Source organism: Antechinus flavipes, chromosome 6 (assembly GCF_016432865.1).
Source record: "Antechinus flavipes isolate AdamAnt ecotype Samford, QLD, Australia chromosome 6, AdamAnt_v2, whole genome shotgun sequence".
NCBI classification, from domain to species: Eukaryota; Metazoa; Chordata; class Mammalia; order Dasyuromorphia; family Dasyuridae; genus Antechinus; species Antechinus flavipes.
The window spans coordinates 124,035,110-124,053,891 of NC_067403.1; the positions used below are offsets into that span (position 1 = coordinate 124,035,110).

At 34.7% G+C, this 18,782-nt stretch overlaps 1 protein-coding gene across 2 annotated transcripts in view; it reads right to left on the reverse strand.

The window, feature by feature from the left end:
• The window catches only part of FAT1 (FAT atypical cadherin 1), a 160,690-nt gene extending 146,600 nt beyond the window's left edge, over window positions 1-14,090 (reverse strand). For both annotated transcript variants that reach the window (XM_051965035.1, XM_051965034.1), the window contains exon 1: window positions 10,810-14,090. In XM_051965035.1, the coding sequence (XP_051820995.1) occupies window positions 10,810-14,077 (3,268 nt within the window). In that variant the 5' untranslated portion in view covers window positions 14,078-14,090. The remainder of the gene's footprint in view (window positions 1-10,809) is intronic.
• Between the last annotated feature and the right edge of the window lie 4,692 nt (window positions 14,091-18,782).

The window sequence follows — 18,782 nt, forward strand, 5'->3', positions numbered from 1 at the left end:
ATCCTGCTAATTACATGAAAATACGGGAATTATTCATACTTCCCACAAGTGTTAATCGATTACATAAGGTTTTCTTGGTTTTAAAAAAAAGTGTCTCATTTCTAAAATCTAAAATGTAATGCCTATTACTATATCCCAATAAATATTTAGGTTGCAATTGTGTCTAATCATTCTAATCATAATTTTCCATTCAAGAAAATATAGCTATCTCCATCTGGTTAACACTTAAAAAAAATCCAGAAAACATCATTTATCTGATATATCTTAAAAGCTGTATTATTGAAAATATAAAGGTACATCATCCTTAAAAACCTATTTTAAGGTAATTTGTAAAGTAATATATTTGTGATCTAGAAATTATCTGTAGCCTGAGATAACAAAGAAAATACATTGTCCAAATATAAGAGTGAATATAGAAGGCTTTTACAAAGTGTAAAAAAACAAACAAAACAAAAGCAAAAAAACCCTCTAAAACTGGGAAGGAATTTATTATGTAGGTATGTCAGTACAGAATAAGTTGCTTTCACAATTGGCTGTATAGTGAAGATAAAAGATCTTCCACCACATTTCCTTTAAGTTTAATAAAATCTCCCACTTGGAGAATTAGTTTACTTAAGTTTTTGCAGGCAGTGTCATGCATTATAATGAAGAGTAGTCTTAAAGAAAGGTTGGGCAATTTTCAGTCAAAATAATAATTGTCCCTTCTTTTAGCTAATGTGGGCTAACCAAAAACTAAGATGCTCTGTTTATTAAACTCCATATCCCTGTTTCTGAAGTCTCTTGAATCAAGATTGTTTTTGTCTGTCAACAAAGTTAGCTTTACTAACTAGAAATCTCAGTCTTCTGACAGATCATATTATAAACCATATAAAGCAAGATGAATATTTGGTAAGTAGCTGGAAGAGTTTCTATAGTAAATTGGAAAGAATCTAATCCTAGATTGGAAAACAACTTTTAACCTAAAGAAAAGATCATTGTTTGCTACACATGCACTATAGTTTTAAATACTTTAGAAGAGAAGAAAGGACTATGCGAAGGAATTAGATGCAAAAAAGATTCTTGATCATAATTTCACCTGGGAAGTTTGAAAACAGGTGTCATTTTGAATGACTGTCCCATTAAAAAAAAAAATCTAAGTATATATGTCTGTGCTACAGAGAAGAATAACTTTAGGTCTCCATTTGACCATTCAAAAGAAGAGTCTCATACATATCCCATTTCTATCTCCCCAAAAAACTGCTGACTTTCATCCACCGACACTGTTGCCACCCTCTAAGAGAAGTGACAACAGCTGAACCCCCATTGTGGAAGGAGAATCCTAAATAATGAGGCAAAGGGCAGCAGAACTGGTGGGGGAAGGGGGGGGGAAAGAAAGAGATAATTAGCCTTGACATTGCAAGGATATTTCTTTTAAGTAATGAAAAATGGGAATACTCGCTTCAAGCTTCCTCTCTGATGTTGCCAGAATAACCTCCAGCTGTTTCATGGAGCTATATAGCTAAAACCAAATCCATTTGCTTCTATTACTGCATTTGACAGAAAACTCTGAAAGTGATCACTAATCATGTCCCTTGCACGTAGTACAGTGTTACCATGGTAACTTCTTTCCATGTCTCCAATTACATAATTAGTGATGAATAATAAAGCTTGGTGTGATTTCAGACTCAAAATTTAAATCTCAACCCTCTCCTCCCACCCACCCCCACACCCAAGGATTTACTGGACAGAATCACAATCGTATGTATATTCTTTCAAATCTGACATAAATATTTAATTGTTTAAATAACCAACCTATCTAGCTGGAAGATCACACATTAAAATTTTAAGTTGGGTGGTAGAGTCCTTTCCAGACTGCATATTATCATAATGCACAAACTGTCAGGCAGGAACCTTGGGACAGAGCATCACTGAGAGAAGCCATTCACCAAATAAAATCAATCTTATCAATGATCACATCTTGGGGTGACTCTTTAAGGTATACTATGAGAAAATCTTCATAAGGCTATATATAAGATTTTTTAAAATAAATCTTAACAAGGAAATTGAAAATAACTGATTTAAATGATGCATTTAAACAATAAAGAGCACACTACATAGTACTAATAATAGAACTATTTACATAGTAAAAGCTTGGAAGACTACACAAATATAAGAGGCAGCTAGGGAGCTCAGTGGTTAGAGCACTAGCCTGAAGTCAGAAAGATCTGAATTGAAATCCAGCTTCAGACATTTACTAGCAAATGACTTAACCCTGTTTGCCTTAAACCATTAGAGAAGGAAATGGCAGTATCTTTGCGAAAAAAGCCTATAGTTTTTATCTTCATCTTCATCTTATCAAATAAACAAGAAATACAAATATGCTCCTTGCAGGAATTACAAACTAGCTCCTTTGTCATAGCTTCCAACAGTCTGAAAACATCCAAGAAAGAAGATAAATCTGAAAATCTATAGAGTTTGAACAAGTCTCTGAAAGGAGGAGAGAAAAGATAGATTTGAAAAATGAAATGACACCAAATTTGTGAATGGGAAGGATTTGGGATTGTTTGGAGTTTTTTTGAGACAATGACCACTGGCTCCCTCTACCAATGCAGAATCACATCTGTTCTCTCTGCACTCATACAGCAACTGAGAGATGAAATGGGATGCCCAATTACATACAATAGATACTTTAGCTCTTCTTGATTCAAAAGTTGGCTTTCCACATGCCAAATTGCCCTAGAATTAAATGACATTAATATGGACTTATGAATGCCCATGACTTGTGAAATGTCACTCCTGAATGCTTATCAATACAAATGGCAAACCTCTTTTGGGGGTAGGCAGGGAGTTCCCTACCCCTCCCCCCCACCAGGGAACTCCAAATGAGACAATAATGTTCAAAAAATGCTTCCTAAGCTCTGTTCTCACTGAAAGTCAAGTAACCTATGGCAGGCATGAGGGCACCAGAACTGTGAAAGCAGCAGGGAGGGCCAAGACATATGCCTGGTCACTATCCCTTCTTGGGGCACGCTGGATGTGTTTGTTATTGAATGGATGGCTGGCACAGCTGTGTCTGGAGGCACAAGCACTCTTTGAGTGGCAAGGCACAGAACACATATTCAAGGAGAAATAGTGCTATAAACTAGCCTAAATCCCTAGGCTAGTTCAAAAACACCTATTTATCTCAAATGCATCAAAAACATGGAAAAATCAGAAGAAAATACAAAAAAGAAGGAAAGATAATAAGAAAAAAGGAAAAAGATATAAGAAAGTAAAACATGCAAGAGATAAAGGATTCCTAGATATCATGGGTTAAATTAACTTTTGTACACAAGCTCTAATCACTTTAAAACACTTTTTCTGAGACTAAACTATGGATTTCAGACCAATTTTCAGATCATAATTATTTGTATCCCATAATCTTCCAGGATAGCCTAGGGAACTACAAGGGAGGACAGGAGGTCCTCTTTAAACACAAAGACTGTACCTTTAAAAACCTACAAAAACAGGAAGAAAAATAAATGTTATAATTTGATAAGCTTGATAACTTTAATAAGCTCACTAGAAAAGATCATATTACAATTATTTTTGTTAATAATATTCAAATAATAATGATAAAAATTCATTATTTTCTTAAGTAAAAGCACTACCTGATTGATTCAGATCCCCTCTACTAAAAATTGCTCAGATTAAGTCATTCTGAAACAGAATGAAAACAAGCACTTTCTCTGAGATCCAGGACCAGAATCCAAATTTTTTAACCATCAGCTTAATCCAGGGCATCAGTCATCTTCAAACCACTCCCCTCCCCCCACTTCCATATATGAGAAAGAACAAAATCAGAGAGCATGCTTCCAAGAAGCACTAAGGGGATGTTCTAAAAGAGTCTGGCCAGGCCGTATTAAATTTGTTTCTATTCCAACCTTTAGAAGAGTTCCACACAAGCAGATAAAGCCATCAAAGTTTTAGTTTACAAAAACTACTACTGTAAAAAGATTGAGTTCATGGTCCTTTTTTATTTTTTCCTCTTCAGATCTAAGGTTCGGTTAATACTCAAAGCATACTTGTTAGGCATCATAAAGAAAGCTAAGCAGAAGTCTGCACCCCAACTTCTCTAGAACAAAAGGAACTTCTTATAATGAGATCCTCTCACCATAAAACACTCTAACTTCAATGAGGATTTTTTTTTCTTCCCCTGGTGAGACCATTATCACTTAGGGGAGAAAAAAAAAGGTTTTCAATTTATTCTCAGTAATTCTACAGGGTTGCTATTTTAAGGAGAAAAGGCTTGGGGCAGGTTTTACCTCCAGAAAAGAGCAAGAAATGCCTTCAAGATCATAGTATAACTTCTGCCAAAACTAGTGCTTTTTATTCGCACTGTAGCTGATGTCTGAGTTTCTTTCTTTCTTTCTTTTTTCCCCTCTCTCTGGCTTTCCTAGGAATAGAACAGAAAGCAGGAGCTGGGCAGCAGCAGCTGCCAGGGAGGGATAAGACAGAAATACAAAAGCCCTTTCAGCAGCAAATTTCTTAACTCCCCTAACTGGGCCTCCCACCAGTATCTGTTTAAGTTCCTAGCTGCCAGGAATTCTGGGCCCGACCTCAATAGAGGTAATTTGGTCCCACCACAGTCTACCACACTTTTAAAGACAGTCACTATTTTTTTGGGGGGAGGGAGGTCCATTTCTCTCATTATGCTAACATTCTTGTATCCATGGACTAATCACTCTTATTACAACCTTCCATCATTTTCATATAACTCTTAAAACAACTTGCCCCCCCCAAAAAAATTTTTTTTCTATGGTAATATAAAAAAGTTACTGGATTTGTAAAGATGATTTTAATTAAAATAAAAGCATGTCCTTAAACTGAATGAATTACTGGTTAAAAATAAGGCAAATCAATAAAAAACTGCTTATTAGGATTCTGGGGTCTGTTACTGATTATTTGCCTAACCAACTCTAAATGGTTCCCAAATCTCTAATGAATAAGTTAATTTAGCTCCAAAAATAAATCATACTGAGTTTACTCTGTATTTTAAAGTCATTGTTTCCTATTAGGACCTAGTCTGACCTGATCTTCAGCTATACTTCATCTCAGGGAGTTGACTTTTTAGAAAAATAGTTTCCCAAAGTTTGTGGAATCTTTAGAAAATGAAAGCTTTTTCCTGGGATACTTTACACTGTCAGCTAAGAATCCAATCCTAAAGTAAAATTAAAGTCTAGAATGAGTGGAAAACATAAATAAGGGCATTCAACTCATTAGGAAAGCAGATATAGTCTAAACAATTCAAAATTCTCCCTGCATATATGTGTGTGTGTATGTATGCATGCATGTATGGCAGCTAAATGGCACAATAGATGAAGGGCTGGGCCTGGAATCAGAAAGACCCAAATTAAAATTTAGCTATGTGATTCTGGACAAGCCACTTAACCTATTTGCCTCAGTTTCCACAACTGTTAAATGAGAATAACAGCACAACTGTGAGAATCAAATATGATAACATTTATAAAAGCACTTGGGAAAGTGTCCAGTATACAGTAGGAGTTTTATATATACTTGTTCCCTTTCCTTTCCTTTGTGTACACATTATTTATGCTTCCTAAAAAAGCAGAGATTACTTAATTTTGTCTTCACATTCTCACTTCCAATAGGAAGTGTAAACAAAGTATAAACTTAATAAATCAGGCAATAAGTATTTATTAAGCACTTACTATGTGTTGGTACTGTCCCAAATGCTAGGGATTTAAAAGTCAAAAGACAGTCCCTGTTCTCAAGAAATCGGCAATTTATTTGTCAAGGGAGACAAAAAAGCAAACAACTATGTACAAAAAAGCAACTGAAAGGCTAAATTGGAGAAAATCAATAGAGGAAAAGCACTAGAATTAGAGATGCTTTCTGCAGAAGGAGATATTTTAGAATTTTAGCTAGAAATTGGAAAAAAGGAAGTCATGAAGCAGAGACAAGGTATCCCAGGCATGGAGACAGCCAGTGAAAGGGCATTCAGGAAATGGAGTATCATGTACCAGGAACAGTCAAGAGACCAATGTCCTTGGATTTCAAAAGTCCATGGGGGTGAGAAGGAGAAGGAAGACTAAAAAGGTAGAAAGGAACCATGTAATGAAAGGCTTTGAATTCCAAAAAGCATTTTCTATTTGTCCTCCTCCCTCAGGGAGCCTCCGGAGTGTGTACTGGAGAAGCAAACTACCCTTAGGAAGAACACTTTGACAACTGAGTGGGGAACAACCTCAAGGCAGGGATACCAGTAGACTCTATCAACAACCCAAACATGTGATGATGACAGCTTGCCTCAAAGTAGTAGCAGTGTCACAGGACAGCAGGGATGTATAAAAGAGATATTGGGAAATTCATAAGCCTTGGCTTGAATTGATGCTAACACCCACCCCTCTCCACAAACACATACACAAAATGATCTCCCATTTCTTTTTTTATTAATTTTCTTAAATGTGTATATTATTTCTTCAAATAAAATATCAACACACAACAGGTGATTAATAATACTTGTTATCTGATTGAAGTATATTTCATTGAGGCAATCTCCCATTTCTGAGAAATCCTTTAGTTAAAAGGCGAAAAGCTGAGGTAACTGTACACTGTAATGAGTAACTGGAATGCCTAACCAAAACTAAGACCACTCTACTGCATTTATTCCACAAACATATATGTCACTCTCATGCTTCTGTTTAACCTCCCTTTAAAGCTCACTTTGAAATGCTTCTGAATAAATCTGAAATAGGAAGTGAATATTGAAATGTATAATTTGTCAGGTAGACCAAAACCCTAAATATGAAAATTCTCATGTTATAATTTACTTTTTTAAAAAATCCACTTTATAAAATTGACAATAGTTTTTAAAGGAGATAAAGGGAAATGTAATTTAATTAACAGCTCTAAAGACAAACTCTTTAGTGGGGATGGATATCATCTCATTCAACATTTGACTGCCCAAACAATGTTACTGGTGACATTCCATTCTCATCAACTTCAAATGGCAAAGTCAAGTAATCATGTGGGCATGGAGCTGTATGACAGTTCACTAATGCCCATAGGCCACTTAAAAATTGTATATCATAAAGCAAGGATTATCAGTTGGGTCAAAAAATAACTATAATATCTATATTTTCATTAACTACAGGATATTCCTTTGGAGGCCAATTAGATCTTCGGTTTGTTCCCCCTACTCCCCAATGTGCAAAATCTTGAATTAATAGGATATTTTCCTTGACTATTTGTTCTTGGAAGCCAATGCAATTTCCCCTTTTTCACCTCCTGGCTTTTAAATCTCACTAAAATCCTATGTTTTGCAAGCAGTCTTTCTCAGTGTTCCTCATTCTAATGTCTTCCCTCTGTTTATCAGCTTCCATTCATCCTGTAGATCCATGTTTGGATACAGTAATGTGCATGTTGTCTCTCCATAAGACTCTGACCTTTTTGAGAGCAGGCATTGCCTTTAAAAAAAAATTTTTTTTTTCTTTGTATCCCCAGCAACTGGCATCATGTACTGGTCCATAGTAGTTGCTTAATAAAAAGCTTGTTGATGCAGAAAAAAAGCACCTTTTTTTTTTTTTTTTGAGGGAGGGGGTGCAAGGAAGTGAGGGCTTTTGAAACTTAAGTATAAAGATTTAAGAGGAAGGAAAGAGAATTTTTAAAAGTATGTAACAGACAAATTGCTCCAGCTGCCACTAATTTTCTTCTTTTTTAAAATATGTACTATATTATATACTTTTTAGTATGTACTATAATATGTGCTATAACTGCTGCTGACAATGCAATTTATATACATAACTTATTATGATATAATCAATTAATTAATCAACAAGCATTTATTAAGCACCTATTACATGCCAAGCACTATGGTAGGCATGAAGAAATACAAATACAAAAAATTTCTACATGAAGAACATGTATATTGTGTTAACTAATCTTTTCTTTAATTCATCATCCTATTTTGGCAGCAGTTAGTTACCTAAAATTTATGAACTCGTTAGAAAAAAAATTTTATAACTATTTCAATATCACTGTTTTCCTCTGTAATCCTATATATTTTATACACAGGTTTTACTAGACTGCCAGATGAATCCAAGACACAGAGATAATTGGAAACCTTTGTTTTAAAGCACAAGAAAAAGGGCAGAGGTTAAATATATCTTAACTGACATGCTTATTTTCAAGGTCAAAGTAGTTCTGATGAGGTTGCTTCGTGGCACCAACTAATCAGTCTCTGTATTTTAAGTCATATATTTTGAAACCCCACATTTTCAAATAACCAAAGAATATTTGAGGCAGAAGATGGAATCCAGAGAAAATTAGCAACAAACAGTTCAACAAGAGACAACGAGAGATTGAACTGAAAAAAGACAAGAAATGATCAATTCATATTGGTATGTTGTTGGGTTTTTTCCCCCTACTGTTCTTGCCTTTCCTTCTTTCCCTCTTCCAGGACTGAATTACCTTTTTCTACTCAATCATATTCAAAAGAGAAATTAGAACCAAGCATACCCCAAAGTCACAGAGGAAATTATACCTAAAGTTAGTGTTTCCATGGCACAAAATCAAATGTCTGCGCCTTCTGGCAAATAACGAGATAATGACAAGAAAGAATTCTCTGAAGTATCTTAAGATACTGATTTTACCATCATCAAAAATGTAATCTTGATATAATGGTCAAAATGTAAATAGGTTTCATGTGTCTGTCTAAAACAGTTAAAAGATGCCAATGATTTCCAGCATGGATAAAGAAACTTCTCTGCCATTACCACTGAATAATCTTTTCTCTTCTCTGGGACTCAGTTCTCCCACACATGAATGGGTTGGACCAGATGAACAAGGAATTCTTTTCTAGCTCTAAAGTCAATCCCTTAAAAGAGGAAATAAGATAGTAACAGAAGTTTTATTAGCATAAAAGGTGAGGAAATTCCCTCTACCAATGAAGATTGGAACATAATCTTTATTTATAGTCTTGAGAGTTACCTAAAACAATTGAGTTCAAGTGACTTCCCCAGAGAATCAAGACTTGAACTTAGGTCTTAACTTCCACACCTGTTCTTAATTCACTATGTCCCTGCCTCTCCTACATCTATAAATAGTTTCATCTAAAACTTTAACCCATGAATTTTTTTTTTTGGACACCAGAGGAAGAATTCTTCCATTGTTCGTAACTTTATAAAAAACAGGCCTAAGTACAGTTTTTTCAAATCCTATACGACTATTTTAGGATATATCATGGTATTTTTAAAGCCACTTTTTTGGTTTTTGTTGTCATTCCGGTGTTGTCTTTTATGCTTGTTTCCTTGCAGTAGGAACATCTCCGTCCTTTTAATTTATACGAGAAAAGTAGTAGTTCTAAATTATCCTTTATAGAACTGCAATAAAAATACTCCAAGCTTGAAAGAGCAAACTGAAAAGACACTATTTGTGTAATTTAAACTGCTTAGAGAACTCAAATTAGGTCTAGATTCTATTTTTTACTTAGCTCTTTAACTGGCCAAGCTCTTTAAATATTTTCGATACTAATTATGGAACTAGATTATATAAAATGCATTAAAGCTCTGAGACATTTCTTATAAAGAAAGGGAAAATATTGTCAGAAATAACTGTCTTTTTGAAAAATCTTTGCCAAGTTAAAATTGTGGTCTTTTCCTGGGAACTTGGGATCATTCCCTTTTTTGATATTGTTCTTGCAAAACCATTGCTAGTTTTAAACACATCATTCAAATCAGAGGATATAAATACTGTACAAATAAGCCTGAGTTTTAAAAATTATTTTTCTAATGATGCTAGATAGCCCTTTCAGACATCTTTTTGGATTGGAATTATACAGTCTGAAAAATTTGATCCATTGTAAAAATACCATTTTGCTAGGTAAAATCAAAATACAGTAGAAACCATTAGAACACTGATGTCTGCAAAAAGAGAACAATTTTGGAATTCTGCTAAAAATGCTTCACTACATTACTCTATGCAGTAGGTGAAGAAAGAAATAAGATTTCATCTATAATCCATATAAATCAAGAAAAAAAACACCCCTTTCAGAATGGGAAAATTTATCAAGATAATATCTAAACTAAGTAGAAATTTATAAATGTAAACAGATTCAAACCCAATGAGATTTGAAATTACAAAACTCTTCTATCATTTTCCAACTTCTCTGAATCCAAGAAATTTAAAGTCAGAGTGTGAGATAGATTACAATATTCTCATTGAATCATTCTCATGGTTTATTCTGTAGAATCTTAATGTGAGTCAAAGAGCAATTTAAATAGTTATATTGGGGTTCCTTCAGAGAAAATCCCACTTGAATGGGCACTCCAGCATATCAGTCATGAAAGCTATAATGAATAATTTTGCATCTGTGTTTTGGGTAGGTATGGAATTTCTAACTCAGCCTTTAAAAGTAAGGCTTGGAAAAAAAAAAAAAAAAAAAAAAACCTATCTTCCCTTCTGCAATGACAGCATGGAAAAAGTTTTGGAAGCCCTTCTTAAACATAGCAATACTGTAGTAATAACACTTTTGATGTTCTAATAAGAATAAATACAAGTTGCCTAAAGAATCACAATTCTTCCCTACTCAGTTTGTTTTAGGTGCAAACAAAACTTTTAGTCCTTCTTTGCCAATTTTAACAGCAAGCACACACACACACACACACACACACACACACACACACACACACACACACCACCCTTTCTGCAATAACTAAAAAATATATTTATATCAAGTTAGGAACAAGCCCAAATATATAGAAAACACCACTGATCTGCATTTAATTTGAACTTTTTTAATGTTTCTAATTGAGTAAAAATAACGAGTCTTACCTTTTTCTTCATCTATTTTGAAAATGCCAACACCAGAGCCACCTCTTATTGAGTAACGAATTTCCCCATCTCGTCCTGTATCCTCATCATGGGCAGACACTGTGATCACTGATGTACCAATTGGCACATCCTCTTTCACTAAGGCTTTATCCACAAAGCTAGAAAACAATGGTGGATGTAGGTTCTCATTGACATCGATGACCTCGACTTCCACATAACAAGTGGAAGAAAGGGAAATCGGTCTCCCTTTGTCTTTGGCCCTGATTGTCAAATTATAAACTTGTTTCTTCTCAAAGTCCAGTTGCTGTACAATACGAATTGTTCCACTGAGTTTGTCAACATCAAAGTTTCCATCTCCATTGTCAATAAGACTGTATCTAACTTGACTTGACTGACCAAAATCAGGATCATAGGCCTCTAGCCACATAATAATAGTTCCTTCTGGGAGATCTTCTCGAACTTTTACAAGGTAATTAGAGGGAATAAATTTAGGAGGGTTGTCATTCACATCTTCTAAAGATACTTTCAAAAGCACAGTAGAAAACAATTGAGGTTCCATGTCAGCTTGATCCCTGGCTTCAATCTTTAAGAAGTGAACATGCTGTTTTTCCCTATCCAAAGGCCCCACAACTTTAACAATTCCTGTCTCACTGTCAATTGAAAATTTGTCTGTATCTGTAAGGAGATAATATTTTACTTCTCCATTCAGTCCTAGGTCTTTATCTGTGGCTTCAATCTGTATGATTTCACTATGCAGCTCCCTGTCTTCACTCACCTCAATGAAATAGTTGTCTTGTAAAAATTCTGGTTTATTATCATTGGCATCTAAAACTCTGATGTCTAGAAGATACCAAGCAGCTTTCTGTGGTATCCCAAGGTCATAGACGGTAATATTTAGGGTATATTTTTCTGTTGTTTCTCGGTCAAGGGGTGATAAAACTTTTAGCATTCCTGTTTCCAAATCAATAATAAAACAGCTATCATCATTTCCCCCAGAAATAGAATAGACCAATTTACCATTAAAACCACTGTCAAGATCAGTAGCATTCATGAGTATGATGTTGGAACCTACAGGGTAATTTTCTTTTACCTCAATACTAGTGGGAAGACTGCTTCTAAATTGTGGTACATGCACATTGATGGAATGAGTGTCAAAGAAAACATCTTCAAGTTCTCCCCGGTTGTATAATTTGTTGGCCTGAAGAAGTTTCTCAGCCAGTATTTTGGCCACACCAGTCTCTTGACAATGTAAATTGACAGGTTTGCGACTGGCAGCCACAGTGATATTGATGTATAACGGTGTTGCAAAATTTTCTCCATCTGTAGCTGTTATTCTTAGACTGTGGAAAGAAACCTTGGCCCCTAAACCCTCAGTTAGGGAGTGCTTCAGTGAAAGAACCCCAGAGTTGGGGTTTAAACTAAATAAGTCAAATTCATTCCCAGTTTCAATCTGATATCTTACCAACTGAAGTTCATCAGCATCAATTGCAGAAACTGTAGTTATTTGCTCCCCCACACCCAAGTCTCTAGGGATTGTTCCCTCACAGTTGATTTTCTCAAACAATGGGGTATTATCATTCAAGTTGTTTAGAGTGAGAGTAATAAGGGCTTCAACTTCTCTACGATAGGGTAAGCCCCAGTCAGATGCTCTTACCCGCAGAGTATAAACTCGGGGCATCAGTTCATAATCCAAGTCTTCTGAAGTACTCACAGCACCAGTGAAATGGTTAATGACAAAAGGCACGTGATTTAGATTGGCAATGCTGTAGGTGACATACCCATTCTCTCCCTCATCAGAATCGATAGCACTGACACTCATAACACTTGTCCCTAGTGGTACATTTTCATCAAAAGATGCTTTATAGGATGTCTGAGTAAATTCAGGAGGATTGCTATTCGTGCTCATAACTTTCACCAAGACTTTGGTGAAGGCTTTGCTATCACTGGTTGTGACATCTAGTTCAAAATGTGATGCTTGCTGAGTACTGACTGGTTCCAAGATAGTAATGAGACCTGTATTAGGATTTATATGGAACCTTCCTTTGCCAGAAATGGTTTTTAAAATGTACTTCAAGTGTGAATAATGAGGAACGGCTTTTACCATGACCACAGGAGTGTGAGGAGGAGCAAATTCACTGATTTCTGCTCTATAAATATCTTTTTCAAACTGTACTGGTCCTGCTTTGAATCGTGGGGATGTCAAATGAATTACTTTTACAGAGGAGAACTGTGGAGGGTTTCCTTTATCTTTAGCCTGAAGGGTAAGATTATACCCAAAGGGGTGACTTTCCCAGTCCACATTACCAACAGTTTTGATTTTATATTCCTTACTTCCTGGAAAAGATCTCACTGTTCGGAATTGTTGAAGGGGGTCTCCTGCCACAATGCTTAAAGAAGCTATCTCCCCATTGGAACCTTGGTCATTATCCTCCACTGTCACAACCGCATAAGTAGGATCCTTCTCCTGTTCCAATGGGAAGAGTGTTACTGCTGTTATCACAGGAGCATATTCGTTGGCCTGCTCTACATGAACAGTCAGTCGGGCCATGCTGCTGATACCACTACTGCCATACAATTTCATTCCACGGTCCACGGCAAGAATTTCCATGTCATATAATTTAGTCTCTGCATAGTCAAACCTGCCAGTTAAAACCACCACACCACTGGTTGGGTGAATAGCAAACATATCTGTTCTTTCTTTGAAACTGTAGTAAAATTCTCCATTGGTTCCTATATCTGCATCCGTGGCACTGACTTTTGCGATACTGGTCCTGATCATTGTGTTTTCAGGCAGAGAAACACTGTAGGATGTTGGAGAAAACAATGGTCTTAAGTCATTTGTATCCAGTACCTGTACCCTTATTTTGGTGCGAGCTTCAACATTGGTATTTTTTTCCACTGCTTTCACAGTCAATGTGTAATGGTCTTTAACTTCTCTGTTAAGAATAGCTGTATTACCTCCTTTGGTCCTTATTCTTAGAAAGCAAAAGTCCCCCAGAATATGCTCTTCAGCTTTGAACAGATTCTCATTGTCCCCTGAAATAATTTTGTACCGTAATTCCCATGAAGGATTTGTGACATAAATACCCATCTTTATGGGATGCCCAACATAAGTCTTGGCTGCAGAATTTTCATAGATAGTGACATTATACTCAAACTGTGTAAACTGGATCATTTCAGGAGTCTGTTCAGTTCTTTGGCTCCCTTCAACATTTCCAAAATGCTGGAAAAGAAGTAAATGTAAAAGCAAGGCCAAATGTCTATCCATGGTGTTAACAACCAAGTATCTGAAACAAAGGAAATAAAAATAAATCAGTACTTTGTAGAAATCACAGTAATGCTTTTCCTTGTTCTTAATTTTTTAAACACATCACATTTGAATGCTATATTCCCTTTGTGCAGTGAATACACCTCCTTATAAATCCCCAAAAGGGTCTCGTTACCATTTGAAAACCAGTCAGAAACTCAAGAGGGGTCAAATTTTGAATTTGACATTACAGCCAATGATGAAAAGATCAGTGACCAGCCCCCTAATTCTATAGAGGAAGAAAATGAGCACCTGAACTAGAGAAGGATGCTCTAACTTTAGCTGCTTAAAAAGAAAAAAAAATTAATTAAAATGGCCCAGTTTTAAAAAACTATAGAATCTTCAGATTTGAATTATTTAATCAAGAAAATCATACTATCACAGATCTAAAGCTGAAGGAGCCAATTCCAACACTTTCATTTTATAGATGAGGCAAGTGAGGATGAAGTGATTTATACCAAAGATTAAAGAGGAAGTAATTGGCAGAGTCAGATTTAAAACCTATGTCTCCTTCAACTCCAAACTTAGGATGCCTTCACTTAAGCATTGAGCTTAAGGCTACATGAAGTATGGTAACCACAGATATGCAACTAGAAGGGATTTCAGAGATCCTGTACTATAGTATATTATAACCTATAATTTTACAGGTGAGGAAACTGAGGCGCAAGGCTTAAAGAGCCTAACCAAGGTCACATGGTATCTATTATATGAATCCTAAAGACTAAATGTCCATTGCTGACAGAGGAGTGGTGGACTAAATAAAAGCAGAAAGAGATACATTTTTAGAAATGGCCAATAAGGGGATTGTTTTGCTTTACTATGCATATTTGCTTTAAAAATTTTTCTTTTTCTTTCCTGACCCTGTTCATAAGGAAGCAGGAATGGGAGATGGAAAGGGAAAATATTAAATTCTTCACAATTAAAAAAATAAACTTTCTTTACAAATTCTGAAAGACTTGCAATTAAATGTTAAGATACATTGAATTATATATTCTGAAATAAATGGTCAAAAAATACCATAAATTCAAATTTAACCTAAGGCTATTAAAACACACAAAAAGAACAAAGATCAAAGGCTTAATGTAGAAATCAATCTAGTAGTTTTTTTTTTTTTTTTTCAGTAACTACTTCAAAGTGTCTGCCATAATGATAGGTCATAAAATTCTCTCAAATTTCATCTTAATTTTTATATGAAGGATTAACCTCTCACTCTGTATGTAATACATATGTTTATTTTCTCATTTGCTACCATATAAATATTTGAAGACACTTAAATTATATCACCAAGTCTATACAAAGGGTAATTTCTAAATAAAACTCACTGTAAAAGAGAAAAAGGACAAAGGCATGCACAGCTTAGGAGCAAGCTAATAAAAGGCAACAGTTCCCTCTGGGTCACAGATGCAAATCTTATCTACAATAAGTTACTGTTTACCAGGCTCTTTATAATTGATAAATAATTGCAGAGGGGAGTGTGGTTGGAGTTGGGTACCCAAAGACCCATTAGACATGCCTTGAACCTATAGAGATGTATCATCTAATTAGGGAGGAAGGGAATTTATTCATATGCTGAAAAATCACTTAGTAAGTTCCCTATTATGTATGAAGTTTTATAAGCACTAACACATTTAAAAAATTTTTTAAAGAAAATAACCACAAAAATGCCCTAAGTGTTAATTGAGTAGAACAGGGTGTACAGAAGGATTCATTCAGAGAAGGGCAAAAACAATTATACAAGAAGAGGGGGTGACCATCCCTCAGGGGCTTAGGAGAAAATTAAGACTATAAACAAAACAGCGAGGGTGAAGTAAAAAGTCATTTCAGGTGGTAGAAAATGCATGAACCAGGGTACTCAGGTGGGATAGTGGTTATTTCAAGAAGGTTTTTTCAAACATACAAGGATATTCCTTCTTGAAAGGCAACATATAGTGGAGGGAAACATTGTTTTTTTTTCTTTTAAGGAACAAATCCTATTATAAATTCTTTTATCTTTTCTTGTCCCCCACCATATTACTTCCCTTCTCCATTCCCCTCTCCCCCCCAAAAAATCCACTATTCAGCAGAAAAAAAGTCATGATACCTAAGAAGACAAGGATCTTCTGGATTAAAAATTGCTGGGTAGGTTAATGTTGATTTTTGTGAAAGACAAATGAAGGTTAAAATCTCACAGAAATGTTCAAAAGCTTGCTAAAATTACTGGGTTTTTAATTTTTTTTGTAAAATGTGTGTTTAAGCTTATATTTCCCTAAGTTTGTTCCATCATCCATTTCAACAGGAGGGAGAAGAGAGGGAATGGATTAGAGAACTGAACGGATTAGAGAACTGAACAAAATTACCTCAAGATAAAAACCTCTCTAAATAGAGGATAACCTACTAACTCTTGAAAGAACAAGCAATACTACTTAGGTAGGTAAAAATTCAATAAATCAGTTAGGGCATTAAAAGCACTAATTTCACCTTAACAAGATGAAGAAAACAACTAAGTGGACAATTTCCACCTAAAAGCACGATCTCTAAATATCAAAATGTGTCAATAGCACTAAAAGTGGGTGCAATTTAAAAACACATTATGACCATGTTCTAGGGGCTGTTACAAAAGGTTCCAGTAATTTTTATTCATTCAATTAAATTTCAAATATATATTAAGTACCAATGGTATGCAGACTACTGTGCCAGGCATAGGTGTATTCAAGTTTTGAATGAGATATAGTTCCCACCTCACATAGCACTGATAATCAAGTAAAAAATGTCCACAATACAAGAAAAAAAAATTTAAGAAATCTGACCTTCTTTCAAATGAAAAAAGTGCATTTTTAAAAACTTTACAACTAAATATAAAATGAAAAAGAAAAAAACAAAAATACTGCCATATGCATAGCAGACCATAAGAGAGTATTCAATATAAAACAATAAACTTCCATTTCAAGAAACTACATAATACATGTTGTGCTTAAAGCTGCCCTGCTTTTCTTTGCTTTCTTGTCTTTTTTTGTTCTCTGTTATATAGTTTTACTTTATTTTTTCCCCTCCTTCCCCCACCAATCCAAAGAAGTCTTCAATTAAGAGTGGATATGTATATGCACATAAACAAAGATATTTATAAACCTACACAAATACATCCACATACACAATCATACATATATATGTTAGGTGATATTATCCTTCTTTGCTTATTCCCTCCTATCATCTGTTTCTCTGAAGTTGGGTAATATCTTTCATCATAATTCTAAGTCTGTTCATGCTTTTATGGTTCTCTTCAAGAACAAAGGACAAACAACAGCAAAGAAGATCAACCAGCTCCAATGTTTCCTTTCTAGATTCTAACACCATTTTTCTTCATGGGTAAATTTGGATGTTTATAAGTCAGAATGCCTGGTTGTTCAAAGATGTTCTTAAAATAACTGCTATCACTGTCTACAATGTTCTCTTGGTTCTGTTCAATTTGTTCATTATTTCAAGACAGTCTCTTCATGCTTTTCTAAAATCACTGAGCTCCTCACTTCTTATAGCAGAGTAATATTCCATTATGAACATGTACCACAATTTGTTTAGCCATTCCCCAACTGGCAGGCAGCACCACAATTTCCAGTTCTTTGTTAGAACAAAGAGAACTGCTACAAACATTTTAGAATATGTAGGTTCTCTTCCATTTTCCCTAATCAACTTGGGAAACCACTAATAGTGGTATTGATAGGTCAAAAAGCATATACAGACAAATTAATAACTGGGCATAATTCCAAATCTCTCTTCAAAATTGTTGGATCATCTCACAGATCCACCAGCAATGAATCAGTGGCCCAATTTTTCCACATACCTTTCAACATGTCACTTCTCTTTCCTTTTATTTAAGCTAATTTGACAGGTGTGAAATATTATTCCAAAGTTGTTTTAATTAGTATTTCTCTAACCAAAAATGATTTAGAGCATTTTTATATGACTATAAAATGTTTTGATTTCTTCATCAGAAAATCACCTGTTTACATCCTTTTGAACATTTATCAATTGAAGAATAACTCAAATTCTTATAGATTTGACAAAGTTCTTTATATATTTGAGATATTAGTCCTTTCTATGAAGAACTATCTATAAAATTCTCCCCCCCAATTGTCTGCTTAAAACTTTTTAATTTAATATAATCAAAATGATCCATTTTACATCTCACAACACCATCTCTTTCGTTTGTAAATTATTCAGCTATCCAAAAATATGTTCCACGTTCTTTCAATTTTCTTATAATATTTCCCTTTATATCCAGGTTATGTATTTCTTTTGATCTAATTTTGGTAAATGTTTTATATATATATATATATATATATACATACATACATACATATATATATATATATACACACACACACACACATATATATATATATATATATATATATATACACACACACACACATATATATATATATATGTATGTATGTATATATATGGTCTATGCCCAATTTTTGCCTTGACTTCCACAACAATCACAACAATTTTTATCAAATAATGAATTCTCATCCCCAAAACTTAAATGTTTATCCTTGTCAAACACTGAGTAACTATATTCATCTGCTGCTGTAAACTATGTATCTACTCTGTTCCACTGATATACTTTTCTATTTCTTTGCCAGTACCAGTGTTTTGATAATTACTGCCTTATATTGTAGTTTCAAGA